Source organism: Hipposideros armiger, unplaced genomic scaffold (genome assembly GCF_001890085.2).
Source record: "Hipposideros armiger isolate ML-2016 unplaced genomic scaffold, ASM189008v1 scaffold_121, whole genome shotgun sequence".
NCBI lineage: Eukaryota > Metazoa > Chordata > Mammalia > Chiroptera > Hipposideridae > Hipposideros > Hipposideros armiger.
Genome location: NW_017731471.1, coordinates 743,524 through 758,911, shown reverse-complemented (window position 1 = coordinate 758,911; position 15,388 = coordinate 743,524). Strand labels below are relative to the sequence as shown.

The following is a 15,388-nucleotide window of genomic DNA, read 5'->3' as shown; positions in this document are numbered from 1 at the left end:
GCAGCTCAGTAGAGCTTTTCCCTGAAGCACAGCAAGCATAAGAGGCCCGTTTAGAAATGACTGCTAGACTCTGTTTAAAAATTTGAGCCCAATTAGCCACCTAGAGTCCTTATTTTTTTTAAAGTTGCAGAAAAGGACAGTTTATTAAAAGAAAAAATACATTTCAAAGAAGCAGAAGTGGGCTCAAACAGTAGAGAATGGCTCAAGGGCCATTATTAGAAGAGAAAGTACACTCCCAAGAGTTTGGAGCGGCTGAGCAAAAGAAGCTCAAAAGGCCAAATCCTTCTTAGGCACATCATTCTCAGAGTCAACAGCCATATATGCAAGTGCTTATTTCTGGGCTCTCTTTTCCATTCCATTGGTCTGTACAAAGTGTGATCAAAACATACGGTGAATGTATAAATAAGAAAAATTATTACAGTAAAAGACACATTGCCATTAATCCCCTTCAAATACTCCTCCTCACTTTGAATACACTTATCCCGTGGCCGTCCGAGTAGCACCTTGGTTATGAGTTGGCTTGGGATGCCAGCTCTGAGCAGCAGGGCCCTGGTTCGGATCACACATGTGGGCCAGTGATGCTACACCCTCTACAGCTAAGATGGTGAACAACAGCTCGACCTGGAGCTGGGGTGCCATGAATCGTCGGTGACGGTGTAGGCTGCAACGAAGCTGCAGTGTGCTGCCATAAGCTACCGTGAATGGCTGGCAGCTGTTGTATTCGGCAGGCCGCCATCATGAGCTGCCAAGAGCTGCTGTGTGCAGCCATCCAGTGCCTGGTGACTGATCTGCTTTACCCGGGAAGTGCACAATGATAATACCAACATGGGCCAGTGAAGCGATGTCCTCCACAACTAGACTGAAGAACAAAAAAGGACAGTAACTTTTCTGTCTCCTTTCCCTGATTCTCCAATGCTGTACTCCTCCCCCAATTCCCTCAAAAAATCTTTTAAAATATACACCTATCCCATCATTCTTACCACTTTGTGAAGCAGTTCTAGAAGCCCTGTTTCATGAGTGTCTTTAGTTGTGCTGTTGTGGCTGCCTCAATGTCCTGAATCGATTCAAAATGTTTACCTTTCATGGTCATTTTGACTTTGGGAAAGAGCCAGAAGTCACACTGCCAGGTCAGGTGAATAAGGTGGATGAGTACACATCATAATATTTTTATTTTACAGAAATTGCTGTATACCGATAGCAATGACGTAAAGACACTCACGAAAGAGGACTTCCAGAACTGCTTCACAAAGTGGCCAGAATGATGGGATAAGTGTGTTTGAAGAGAGGGGGATTAATGGCAATGTGTCTTTTTCTGTTTATATATATATATAAATATATATATATATATTTTTTTTTTACTTAAACACTCACTGTAGTTTTTGAACACACCTCATATATCTGTCTTTATGCCAATACTGTACCACACTGTCTTGATTACTGTTGCTTTGTGGTATGTTTTGAAATCAGGGCATGTGTGGTCTCCAACTTTACTCTTCTTTTTCAAGATTTTGTTGACTTGGAAAAGGACAAAAATCTTATGATTTCACTCATATGTGGAGTATAAAACAAAAAGTAACAAATAAACTAACAAAACAAAAACAAACTCAGAGTTACAGACAATAGAATGGTGGCCATCAGAAAGGGGGTAGGAGGAAGGCAAAGTGGGTAAATGGTGTCAAATATATGGTAATGGAAGGAAACTAGATTTTGGGGGTGACAAAGATGTTGAATTATAATCTTGTATACCTGAAAATTATACAATTTTATTAACCAATGGTATCCAATAACTTAATTTTAATAAAAGCAACCCAAAATGTGTTGGTTATTCAGCATCCCTTGAGCTTCCATATGAATTTTAGGTTTTTTTTTCTATTTCTGAAAAGAATTCCATTGTGATATTGATAGGGTTTCATTAAATCTGTAGGTCTCTTTGGCTAATGTGAACTTTTTAACAACATTAAATCTTCTAATCCATGAAGATGGGATACCTTTCCATTCATTTGCATTTTCTTTGATTTCTTTTAGCAATGTTTTAAGATTTCAGTGTACAAGTCCTTTACCTTTTTGGTTATGTTTATTCCTAAGTATTTTATCCTTTTTGATGCTACAGTAAGTGGGTTTGTTTTCTTAGTTTCCTTCTCGGATTGGTCATTGTTACTGCATAGAAACACAAGTGGTTTTCGAAAAAAAATATGTTAAGGAGCTATATGATATTCTGTTGTATGGATAGTATAATTTATTTAACCAGTACCCTACTGAGGAATGTCTATGCTATTTCCAAAGCTTTGGTGTGACAATTCTGCAGAGAATAGTCTTGGGGACATCTCATTTTTCTTATGTTGAGTGTATCTGTTGGGTAAATTCCTAGAAGTTAAATTTCTGGATTAAGGATATATACATTTAAACATCTCATTGATATTTCCATAGCATTATGATTTTGACATAAAACAGTCATATTTTGCGAAAGTATTTATTAACAATTATGAAGGCATGTATTGTCTCATTCAACTTGCTCTCTTCAAGGTAAATTACCTAGTCTTTCTTTCAAAGCAAAGAAGCAAATTCAAAAATTACATACTTATGTTCAAGAGTCCAAGAAATGGTTCTATGTTGATTTCTGTCACAATTTGATGAAAAATGTGAAAGAGATGTTTACCAGTGATTTTTTTCTAAAATACAGCTGAAGGAAACTCCTTGACAATCATCTATTGAAAGTAATACACCTATACCAGTAAAACTTTGTTAGTCATCCTTTAACACCATAGAAATTTTCTTTCTTACAATTGACAAATATATAATGAATTATTATATATTTTTGAAATTCTTTGATTATAATTTTTTTGTTTCTCTATTTGTGGAATTTGTTATTTAAAGCTGCTTAGTGTTAAGAAGTCTTAAACCAACAGCTAGTTTCAAAGTTGTGTAATGTCTTGTAATGAAGTTGGTATCTTTTCAAATTAATAGCATTTACCAGGGAGGAAAATGTAACTTCTCTAAATTGTATGTTTAAGTGATATTTAATGAGTGGAAGACAGAAGAGAATCAATATACCAGATACAGTAGTCTGGTTTCTACAGTTGGCAAGGGTCCCTGAATATTTGAAAGATAACTTGAAATGTGTAGAAGCTTCTTTTGATTAAAACATTGCCTGAGTCTATCAGCTCATTAAAAAGTATTCGGTTCAGAAAAGGCCCATCATTTGCTATTCCAGTAGAAAGCAGCAACCCTGTTACCTAAACACAACAGGAGTTCTTGCCAATGTCTAGAAAAGCAAATAGAATGAACTAAAACATGTATGGCAGAATATACTTGGAAATAAAATTTGAAACGATTCGATTTTAGAGAACTGATTTGTGACTTGCAGAGATTACTAATGGACAAATTATAGAACATGAAAAGAGAGATCATCCACCTAAACCTCTGTAATGAGTAAATAGAACTGGATGGGTTGGTTTGTGAGCTAAGCATTACATCACAATGGGGAAACTGTGTGCATGTGTGTTCCAAGTGGCAGCTTTGAATTTATTCAATACCGAAAGAATTGTATGCAGATCTCAAGTTTGTCTTACGTCATGTATATAAGTATATATGGCATGCCAAATATTATATGTAAAACACCTAGGAAAGCAAAGCACTTGATGATAACCGGGAATATGGGAAAGAAAATATGTAGGATCTCCGTATAGATTTGTGGTTAAGAGTGTGGTATCTGGTCTGAATCTTGGCTCTACTACTGTGGGACTTTGTGTCTTAATTTCCACATCTAGAAAATGTAGGTAACAAGCATCTATCAGCCTCAAAGGATATAAGGATTACATGAGATAATCCGGATAAAGATTAGTATAGTGCTAGGCATATAGTAAATTCTCAATAAATGTAAGTTGCTATTATTTTGTCAGTATGTCAAGAAAAGAGGATGGAACAAAACACATTTTCAGAATTAAGTCAAAATAGTCACTAGCACTTTCATGTCAATGGGACTAAATTGTACCCTCTACGAAAAGGTGGAGAGAATCAAATGACGTAGACCGCCTTAGCAACAGGCCCCCAAAAAAGGTGAATTTCCGTAGCCAGTAAGAATCTGCGCTGCGGAGGAGGTAGCCAATGGGTGATGGAAAGAGAAAGAGGGAGGACGCGCCAATTCTCCTGCCTGAGCCTCGGCCCAACAAAATGGCGGCGGTGGCGGTGTCGCTTTGTTTTCGCGGCTCCTGCAGCTGTGGCAGTGGTAGCGGCCTTTGAGCTGTGGGGAGGATCTAGCACCAGCTATAGTGACGACTAAGAGCGCATTGTATTTCTATCGTAATCTGGCGCCGGGGAGCGCAGAGTGGCGCCCTGCCGTCGCTGAAGCCCACAAGGCGTTGAAGCGAAAACATGACTGCTGAGCCCATGAGGTAAAACGCAACCCCGTCTCACGGGTCCTAGCGGTCTAGGCCTACTCGCCTTCTGAGTCGGGTGTTTGAGAAAGCGTTGGCTTGGTGAGTCAAGCCTATCTGTTGTTTAGCGGAAAGAGACATCATTTTCTCGTTGAGAAGGGTTTCGGGATTTCCGCGGTATGTTCCAGCAGGGAGTGGGGGTGGCGGGGGTAGTGGGGGGGAGGCGCGGCCTGGCGTGTTGGACGTTTACTCCAACCACCCCTACCTGGCGAAGCTTAGTTGGCTTTCACTATTTATTCTTTGCCGGTGGCATTGAGACCCCCAGAGTCAGAGGCGGTTTTTGGTATCCCGGTCATTCTTCCCAATTTTGGGGCCTAGAAACTGTGTGGGGAAGGATGTGAGATCCTGGGACGACTTAGTGGCGTTTACGCTGCGGGAGACGGGAAGTACCCCGTCCTTGAGGATATTTTTTTTTCTGCAGCCCCTTGTGACAAGCCCGTATTTTGGTTGAACGGTGGATCTTGCCAGGTATTTACATCCCTTTTCTCATCCAGATCCTGACGGGTATCCCTGGATTTACCTCTAGGCCAGGGAATGCTGACGCAGGGTTTTGCTTCCAGAGAACCCTAGTGTACTACTTTTTGTGAAGTCCAGCTTTAATGGGTGGTAAGGCAGATCTCAAGTGTTTCTCTACTTTCTGGGCAGATTTCGAGCAAAAGTAATTAGACCCTATTTTTGTTTATTTACTTATTCCATTGTGAATGAGGAGCCAGGTTAACGTGGGTTGATAGGACGTCAGCTTTATTGCAAGGGAAGCTGTGTCTCACAGGCCACCTCTTAGCAATCAGGCACGTTTATTAGGTTGAGGCTGTTTTTCTCTTGTGCTTCCATTTGCCTCTTGATAGTGTCTAAAAATATGGGTTGTTAAATATAAAATGTATACCACTTTTACACAGGTAGATGCCTTCCTTTTCAGGCAGTTTGGCATTTGACTTTTTATCCCTTGTGAATTAAGTAATTTTTCTGAGGTGTATCCTTGTCGTGTAGAGGCAAAATAAAGAAAATTGCAGGGAGCATGGATCAGAACTGCATTCGTAGTTGGCAAAATTTGCCATTGATTAAATATTAGGACGGTATACATTTTCAGGGCACTCTAGCTAGCATATAGAATTTGGGAATGAGCCTGTGATACTTATTATGCCTATTTTTCTGCTTTAACAAGAAGTAGATAGATGTTTTCTTTCCCTTGAGGAAAAAAATACACTTTAGTTCTTAGATTATAGATGCTTAGTTGTGGCCTTGGTTTCTGAATTTGCGTTAATTGGCTCACGTATAAGAGACCTTTATTTATGGGGTATTGGACACATATAGTAGGTACCCAGTACAACTTGTTGGCTGGCTATTATCAAGTGCTCATGTTCCTCTACATGAAGGGGGTACCTTACAGTTAAATATGCCCTCTAGAATTTACTGCACCTCACAAAGTCTGCATTTAAAACTATAGGATTTCTGAATAGATTTTCTCCCTTTCTTTATGGTGAACAAATTAACTATTTATAGACTTTTGAATAGAATTAATTTTTGCCAGGGTCAGTTTTCCTTATGGGTCTTGAATTTTTGTAGATCTTGGTGGTAAGAGTGATAATCATAACTACAATTGAGTGCTCATTGTTGACCTTTACCTGTATAATCTTGATTAATTCTCAAAACAACCCTATGGGGTAGGTACTTGGTATTCCCTATTTTACAGATGAGGAAGAAAGTGAGGCACAGATAGATCAAAGAACTTGACCAAAAGTTATACATCTTGTAATTGGTGGAGTTGCAGTTGAACCAGGTCTTGACTCCAGAGCTTATGTTCTTAACCACAGGGCATTAATGCTTCCTTTGGCTGCCAGATTAACGTGATTATGACCACTTGAATTTAGCCCTACTATTACAATGGAAGTTAATGTTAACTATTGTTTGTAGGTATTTGAGTTTGAAGCTGTTCTGATATTTTGCCTCTTGTGGTCAGGTGAGATAGTGAGATAACTGAAACATTTAAATACAGAAGAGTCTTTACGTGAAAAACTCCTTGTGAAGAACTACATATATAAATGTAGAGAATTTTAAGAAGTGTGATGCTCTCTGATTATTTACTCTGAAAGAGCACCAAGTGGGTATTCAGGCTGAAGTGGCATTCATCTCAAGGCATAATCATAGTTAAAGGATAATCTAACAGGTAAATGCTTGAGTGAATTGAACCCACAATACCAAATCACTCTTGATTCTCTTCAGATGTGAGACAAATAATATGAACAGCTCTATGCATTATCATTAATTGTATATTACACAGTAGTTCCAATTTTTAAATCTTCTTTTAGATCTTCTGTAGAGCACTTCATTAGTTCTGAATTTTACTTGTGTTTTTTAAAAAAGAAAATTTCTGTGATTCTGTGGTGAAAAAAATAGCCAAAAGGCAAAAAAGGAGGAAAATAAACTGATGACCTGACTAAATCATACATTGAAAAATCAGTGGCTCACTCTAAACGTTTTCTTATTATTTTGAAAGGTTTTTATGTTAATTGTTTTATTTTAAATATGATTGCTTTTTTCTTCAAATTTTTGGCAATATGAAAGACCAACTTCTGATTGACAGATGAACTTTAATTTATTTTCATATAAAGATCTTGGAAATTTCATAGGACTTGTCTTTTTAATCCCTACAACAACTGATTACTTGAAAAGCCGACAGCAGTATTACTTGTTATTGGTCTTAAATTAAAAAAAGGCAGAAATAGTCTAAATTGAGAGATGTTGAGAAAATGTCTTAGAAAGTCACTGTTAGGGCAGTTGTTCACAATCAGTTGCATAATAACCTAATTTTTAAAAAATGTAATCTGTGAAGTATTTGTATTTCCACTGTGGAAAGCATTAAGCCAGGCCTGTGGAGGGGGAGTAGATGCAAATTTTATAAAGGGCTTCGAAAGCATTTAAATACCAGGTGTTTGGTTATGTTATTGGTTGGGTTGAAAAGAAAGACATTTCTGGCTTTAATTTTGATCAGGCCAGTTCTCATTATTGGCAACCCTTGGTGTAGTTCGCTGTGAGCTTTCAGTTATATATTGTATTTCTAGAGATAAGAAAAATACAGTATTAAAGAATTTCTATGTAGATATAGATGTCTGAAATAATTTTTGCGATAAAAAATTGTGTGTATTTATGTGCCTGTTTCACATAAATTCATTGATTGGGTGTTAGGATACAGGTAATTCTTGGGTTTATGTGAAGTCCTTTCCCCAAGACCTTGAATGTCCTCTTGGACAATTAAGCCATTGGAAAACAATGCATAGATCTTCCTTTAGGAGTGTTGAATATAGCAGAGTAGTAAAAGGAGTATCTAAGTAGGATCTCTCTGTACCTATATTCTAATGCTTGTCTTATGATTGGCTTGATAGATGATATGCAAGGTGTTTAACCTCCATCTGTAGGGAATAAGTTTAATAGATACTGATAAAACCTGCAGTTGTTCTGGAGGAGGTAATATGGTTATAGCAGTGGTTCTTAAAAGACAGTAAACTCTTTGGGGTCTCTCTTAATTTTTAAGTGTTTTAAGAGCTTAAAGAAGTCCTCAGACTAACAGTTTGATAACTACTGGTGTAGAGGAATGAACACAGGACTCTGAGCCAAATCAGGGTTTTCTAGTTGTAGCCCTGTTGCTTAACTGATTGTATTACCTTGGACAAATCACTTATCCTTTCTAGGCCTTTGCTTTGTCATTTGCAAAATGAACTTTAACTAGATGTTAACATAAAATTATTTAAAAAATAATCCTATTTAGGAGAGTCAGTCATTTTTTTTTAGTTATTTTTTTTTGTCTTGTGGTTAGGGAGAAGGGTATTGATAAGGGGAAGTTTCTTTATCCATTGTATGCATATCTTTTTTTGCCTTAAAACTTACATTGTTAGGCTACAGGTGTTCTCTTGCTGATATAATCTGTTATAGTATGTATACATGGCTTGTGCAAACACTTATTAGAAAAGAAAAACTTTTGCTGGGAAGTTAATAGTTATTGTTGCTCAGGGTATGTTTTATTTTGGAAGATGACTATATCCAGTTATATTGTATTTCTGTCCTTGTATGATTGAAGTTGATACTTCTGAAAAGACCTTTTTATATATTTTTAGAAATTTTATTGGGGAACAGTGTGTTTTTCCAGGACCCATCAGCTCCAAGTCAAGTAGTTGTCTTCAGTCTAGTTGTGGAGGGCACAGCTCCTTGGCCCATGTGGTAATTGAACCGGCAACCTTGTTAAGAGCCTGCACTCTAACCACTTGAGCTAACTGGCCGCCCCGACTCCAAGTCGAGTGGTTGTTTCAGTCTAGTGGAGGGCGCAGCTCTGTGGCCTATGTGGGAATCAAACTGGCAACCTTGGTGTTATGAGCCTGTGCTCTGATCACCTGAGCTCACCTGCCACCCCTGAAAAGACCTATATTAGATCTAGCAATTGTGCTTTTTGCCCTGGGAAAGGTTCTGTGAATTGTGTCCTGTCGCCACTGTTTTCAGACCCTGTCTCTGAGACTTCGGCTTAGTTTTGGCTTGAAGTAGCCACTCTTGGTATCTATGGTCCAGGTTTCTTGTTAGCTGTTCCATGAAATAATTGTTTAAAAAATCATTGGTATAGCAGTGATGTTCATGTATGTTTATGTGTGTGTGTGTATACATATTTCCTATGCTCCATATTTTGGGGGAATGCTTTATTAGTTGATCAAATGCATGAGTATCAACTAGGGGCCAGGCACTGTGCTAGGGTATGCAAAAGATAAGACAAAATTCCTGCCTCCTTAAGGGCATTCTTAATCTAGTGAGGGAGTCAGTATGTAAATAAGCAGTTACAAAAGCAGTGCAAAAAAGAAGGTATATTGATTGTGCTAGTGATCAGAAGTGAAGGAAAGCCAAATTTAGGGGATATCTAGGAAAGTTTTACAGAGGAGATAGTATCTGAATTGGGTCTTGAAGATGAGGTAGCATTAAGGGTTGGCTATGAAAAAGGGCAGTCCAGGCAGAGGGATTAGTATGGCTCAAGATTAGTCTTATTTTCCATGTAGCAGAGGAAATAAGACATATACACAAATAGTTTTGAAGCAGGATATAAAGTGATACATGCTGCGTTAGGTAAAAACTAAGTTGCTATGGGAGGGAGTTCAGAATAGGAAGACATTTCTAATGGGGTTCAGGGAAGGCTTTATGAAGAGACAGCATTTGAATCTGGCCTTTGGAGGATGAGTACAATTTTGACAAAGAAGACTGGGGGAGGATTCCAGATGTGAGGTATAGCATCTTGAGCAAAGGACTGTTGTATATATTAGGGTTTTCTATTTGGAACAAGTTCAACTTAGAATTTTCAACTCAACTCCTTGACAAATATTATATAACCATTGTGCAATTCCTATGTTTCTTTCCCAGCTTTATTGAGATATAATTGACATATAACTTTGTGTAAGTTTGACATGTGCAGTATGATGATTTGATATATGTATATATTTAAAAATGATTGCCACAATAAGGTTAGTTAACACATCCTTCACCTCACATAATTACCTTTTTTTTTGCTGTTGTGGTGAGAACATTTAAGATCTACTCTCTAGCAAGTTTCAAGTATATAATACAGTATTATTAACTGTTGTCACCATGCTGTACATTAGATCTCCAGAACTTACTCATCTTATAGTGTAGTCTGTATGTTAATTTTTGTGGCTTGATGATCTTGTAAAAGCCATGTGTGCCATGTGAATGAGCTTGATGATTTCAGTTCAGAACTGTCAGAAGTATTACACACTTTTTTTAAAAGATTGTGTAGAATTTAATGCACAGATCTTGAATGACTATGATTGTTCAAATATTTTCTTAATTGTCTTTATTTTGGTCATTTGAAATGGTCAGTTGACTTTTGGATGACATTTGATTTATAAAATCCAAAATAAAAAATGATTTATTTTCAAGTAATACTGGATTTTTAAATTTTGCTTATGTGTATTATATCTTTTTTTGGCTTATTTGATTACATTGCAAACTTAGTTTTAATATAATGCTTGCTTTGAAAATGTGAATTTGTTCCAACAAAATTGACATAGCAGGGAACAATTTGAACATAAGACAATTTGAATTTGCTTATGCAGGATTTTGTCCGAAAGGTCAGGGGTCAGCAAACTGTGGCCACCAAGCAGTGGCCTATTTTTGTAAATAAAGTTTGATTGGAACACACCCAGGCGCATTTGTTTACATTGCCTTTGGCTGCTTTTGTACTACACAATCTAGAGTTGAATAGTTGCAACAGATCTAATGGCCTATGAATCCTAAAATATTTACTCTCTGGCCCTTTATAGAACTTTTGCATAAGGTGAATGCAGGAAAATGCCCCAAGCTGAACTGAGCTGCATTACAATACTCGCATATATATGCACATACCTCAGATATATCTACCAGCTACTCAGATTGCCCCGTGTGTTAAGAGCCACACCTATCCACATCTGTTGTTACAGTTTTCCATCAGATTTCCAATAACCCTGCTTCCATCACTCCACAATAATTCCTGAGCTGCAGCCCTTCTGATGCCCACTTCCACAAGCAAACTTCAGGTCTTTTTCAAGATAAAGTGCCATATTTATTGTTGTAGTTGTGTATTTCTTAATCATTTAATATGTATAAACTGTAAAATTGTGCCACCATTTTTATTAGGTTTCTGTATTAAAAAAAATGTGGGGCGGCCAGTTAGCTCAGTTGGTTAGAGCTCAATGCTCATAACTCCAAGGTTGCCAGTTCGATCCCCACATGGGCCACTGAGGTGCGCCCTTGACAACTAGAATGAACTTGGAGTTGAGGCAGCCAGTTAGCTCAGTTGGTTAGAGTGCAGTGCTCATAACACCAAGGTTGCCGGTTCGATCCTCATGCCCTCTACAACTGGACTGGGACAACTACTTGACTTGGAGCTGATGGGTCCTGAAAGGACACACTGTTCTCCATATGGGGGGAAAAAAAGTGTTACTAATGAAGTTTTTTTGTGTTGTGCTTCTAATCCCATTTTTCCTGAGTCCTATGGTGTTCATTGCACAATTTTGCCAAACCTGGTGATTTTTTAGGAGCTCATGTTACGTGATTGCAGAACTGACTATAATTGTCAGCCAGCAAAAAGTACTGATTCATTCATCGAAAATATTTCTTGGGCTTTGTGAGGATTAAATGAGTTAATGGACACAAAGCACTTAGATTAGTGTCTGGGACATACCGTAATAATCCCTCAAATATTAGTTATTACTGATAACTATTATCGTATGCCAAGAACTGTTCTAAGTACTACTTAAGTGAACAAGACAAATTAAGGCACTGTCCCCATGAACTTCACATTCTACTTTTAAAAAATCTGTATTAATATACATTTTGGCTAGTAACTCAGTCCTACCCCCCAAAAAAGATGTTTTGGTGTTTTTATAAATAATATTAAAAAGATAATCTATCGACAGATCAAAGATATTTGCTTAAAACAACTTTCTAGTCATTGTCTCATTGATCTCACATAATATTTTATTGAATGACTTTTTTTTAATTGGGGAATTGGGGGAAGGGGAACAGACAAGTTGCTATCTTTTTGTTCTTCAGTCTAGTTGTGGAGGACGTTGCTTCCCTGGCCCAAGTTGGCACCATCATTGCGCTCTTCCTGGGAGAGGCAGATCAGTCGCCGGTTTCTGGATGGCCACTCACTGTGGCTGCTGGCCACTCACTGTGGCTGCTGGCTGCTGGCTACATACAGTAGCCCAAGGCAACCCACTGCCACAGGGGCTGCAGCCTACTCCGTCGCTGCGACTCCCGGCAGCCCAGCTCCAGGTTGAGCTGCTGTTCAGCATCTTAGCTGTAGAGGGCAGTGTCACTGGCCCTCATGTCGGATCCGAACCGGGGCCTTCTGGCATCCCAAGCCAGTTCTTAACCATCGCGCCATTTGGTCGGCCCTTGAATGACTTTTTGAAAGGCTTTTTATAGCTGTAACCTGAGGAGATGAATCTGACTACCTTCAAGGGGATTCAAGAATAATCATCTCCTTTTTACTGTATTTAAAAAAGTTAAAAAATATAAAATCAGACTTACAAAAAATTTGCAAAAATAGTACAAAGATTCTCATAAGTCCTACACCCATTTTCAGCAAATGGTAATAGTTCACCATGTTTACTCTATCACTCTCTATTATTTTTCTGAATCATTTGAGAGTAAACTGCAGACATGATGCTCCTTTATCCCCAAATACTTCAGTATGTACTTCCCCAAAATAGAAATATTCTCTTATACCACATCAGTATGGTTAGTAAAATTAGCAATTAATATTGATACAGTACTATTTCTAATCTACAGACCTTCACATTTTGCTCGTTTCTTTATAATGTCCTTTGTAATGAAAGACAAAAATTCCTTTTTTTTTGGTTTAGCATTCAATTCTGGAACATGTGTTGCATTTCATTGTCATGTGTCTTTAATCGTGTTTAATCTGGAGCAGTTCAACTTAATGTTTTTTTCCCGTCCATTTTTTTTTTAAGCTGAGTCATCCTGCTACCTGTTGGCAGCTCAGCGGCTGCTCAGCTTGAGGCTGGACTCGAACCGCTGTTGCTCAGAGCTCAAACTCTTGAGCGAGCTCTTAACCAACTGAGCCACTCAGCCGTCCCCTGCCTTCCATTTTTTGAAGAACACAGGTTATGATGTCTTTTGGGTTTGTATGACATTTCCTTGTGATTTATGTATTTTGCTAGAACTACAATGAAGTGATGTGCCTTTTTCAGCACATTTTATCAGGAGGCACAGAGTCACATGGTATCTTTGCTTTCACTATTTGAAAAATGCTTTTGCTTTTAATACTAAAATTATTAATTAGCTCATAGAGATTTGAAGCTAGGCTTGGTTACTTTTTATAGAGTTTGGGAGAACTTGCCCACCTCTCATTTTTCTTGCCTTTCACCTTTCCAGCTTTCTCAGATACCCCTAAAATTCAAAACCACAACACACTATTTATGAATTTTCATTGTATATTCTGAGCATGTACTAAAAAGAGAGAACTAAGAGTGAATGTTTCATATTAAAGTGACTGGACCTGTTATTTGTTAAGTATACAAAATAATACATTTCTTTCAAAGGCTGACTAGTAAATTCAACACAGCTTACTGAATATCTCAGTTTAGAGACAAGAAAAAATATTTGAGGGTACTTTAGAGTTGTTTTTTTTTTAAGCTGAGCCATCCTGCCACCTGTTGGCAGCTCAGTGGCAGCTCAGCTCGGGCTGGGAATCCAATCGGCGACCCTGTTGCTCAGAGCTCACACTCATTAGTGAGCTCTTAACCAACTGAGCCACTCGGTCGGCCATGACTTCAGGTTTTTTTTTCTTGTTTTTTTTAAAAATGATTTTATTGGGGAATTGGGGAGGGGAACAGCACTGGGGAATCGTGGAAGGGGAACAGACAAGGTGCTGTCTTTTTGTTCTTCAGTATAGTTGTGGAGGACGTCGCTTCACTGGCCCATGTTGGTATTATCATTGTGCTCGTCCTGGGTGAGGCAGATCTGTTGCCGGCCTCTGGACGGCCGCTCACGGCAGCTCTTGGCAGCTTGCACCAGCTGCCGACCGCTAACGCTGGCTGCCGACTGCTCTCGCTGGCTGCCAGCCACACATGGTAGCTCATGGCAGCCCACTGCAGCCTACGCCTACGCCTACACCGTCGCTGGTGATTCACAGCAGCCCAGCTCTAGGTTGAACTGTTGTTCACCATCTTAGCTGTAGAGGGCAGTGTCACTGCCTCTCATGTGGGATCCAAACCGGGGTCCTGCTTCTCAGAGCTGGCGTCCCAAGCCAGCTCCTAACCAACGTGCCACTCAGAAGGCTCTTCAGGTTTTTTTTTTTTAATGCTCAACAAATCACCACTGTGAAGGAATTCCTGAGCAGGCATTATCTTCATTTTAATAAACATTTTAAAATTTGTTATTTCCCACATGGGAAAAACAGATGAAACCAGACTAGTTTCGTTGTTAGAAGAGCTTACACTCCAGTAGAGAGTACTGTTGAGTTTTAAACAAGGAACCATAAGCAGAATGTGTTGCTTATTATAAGAGAAGTGAAACAAAACTTAGTGGGATAAGAAGGAGGGGAAAGAGAATCAACCTACTTTGAATATGAGATGTAGTAAGATAACATTGGAAAGTCATGTGTGAATCATCTTGCAGAGAGCTTTGAATGTTATGCTTAGGAGTTTGTACTTTATTCTTATTTATAAACATGGGAAGCCTTGGATATTTTGAGCATGGCAGTGACAGATATGAGTCTATACTCAGTTATGCCAGTTATTAGAAATAGTGAGATGATAGAACAGCCCTTTAGACATGTCCTTTAGACAAGGAATATATTTAGAATAATATACTAGGCATATACTTCCAACTCGCACCTTCCCCCGGAAATAAACAGCACATGCTACTAAGTACCAACTGATTGTTAACAGACTTATAAGTTATGATAATATATCAGATTTGTACTTGAATCAGGGTTAGAATGAACTTGGATAAAAGAGTATTTCAAGGCAGGTAAAGGAGACTTTTGGGTTCACCTTCCTCCATCCTTCCACATTCCTAATATAGCATTTACATATTTAAATAACTTATGTTCCTAAATACTGCCAACCACTTACTGCTGTTTTTCATGATTTGTCTCTGACATCTGAATTCTAAACGTTTACCTGATTGTTTTGGATGGGAGCTACGGTTCCCTCCTTGACTTAAAGAATTGTGGAAACAGGTTCTATTTTCTCCCGCTAAAATCTAGACTCCTTAAAATTGTAGGTTTTTTTTCTGCAGAGAAAAGGAACCTTAGTTCTCCCCTAAAGACCCCTTTCTTTTAACCCCTCACATCAGGAATATGATTTTGTGGGCCGGCCGAGTGGCGCGATGGTTAAGAACTGGCTTGGGACGCCAGAGGGCCCCGGTTCGGATCCCACATATGAGGGCCAGTGACA

General features: G+C 38.6%; 1 protein-coding gene across 1 annotated transcript in view; it reads left to right on the top strand.

Annotated features, from left to right (window-relative positions):
- The first annotated feature begins 4,157 nt into the window (after positions 1 to 4,157).
- ATRX (ATRX chromatin remodeler) overlaps positions 4,158 to 15,388 on the top strand; it is a 261,625-nt gene continuing 250,394 nt past the window's right edge. Inside the window, exon 1 of the mRNA XM_019648172.1 lies at positions 4,158 to 4,391. Within this exon, the coding sequence (XP_019503717.1) occupies positions 4,372 to 4,391 (20 nt within the window). The 5' untranslated portion in view covers positions 4,158 to 4,371. The remainder of the gene's footprint in view (positions 4,392 to 15,388) is intronic.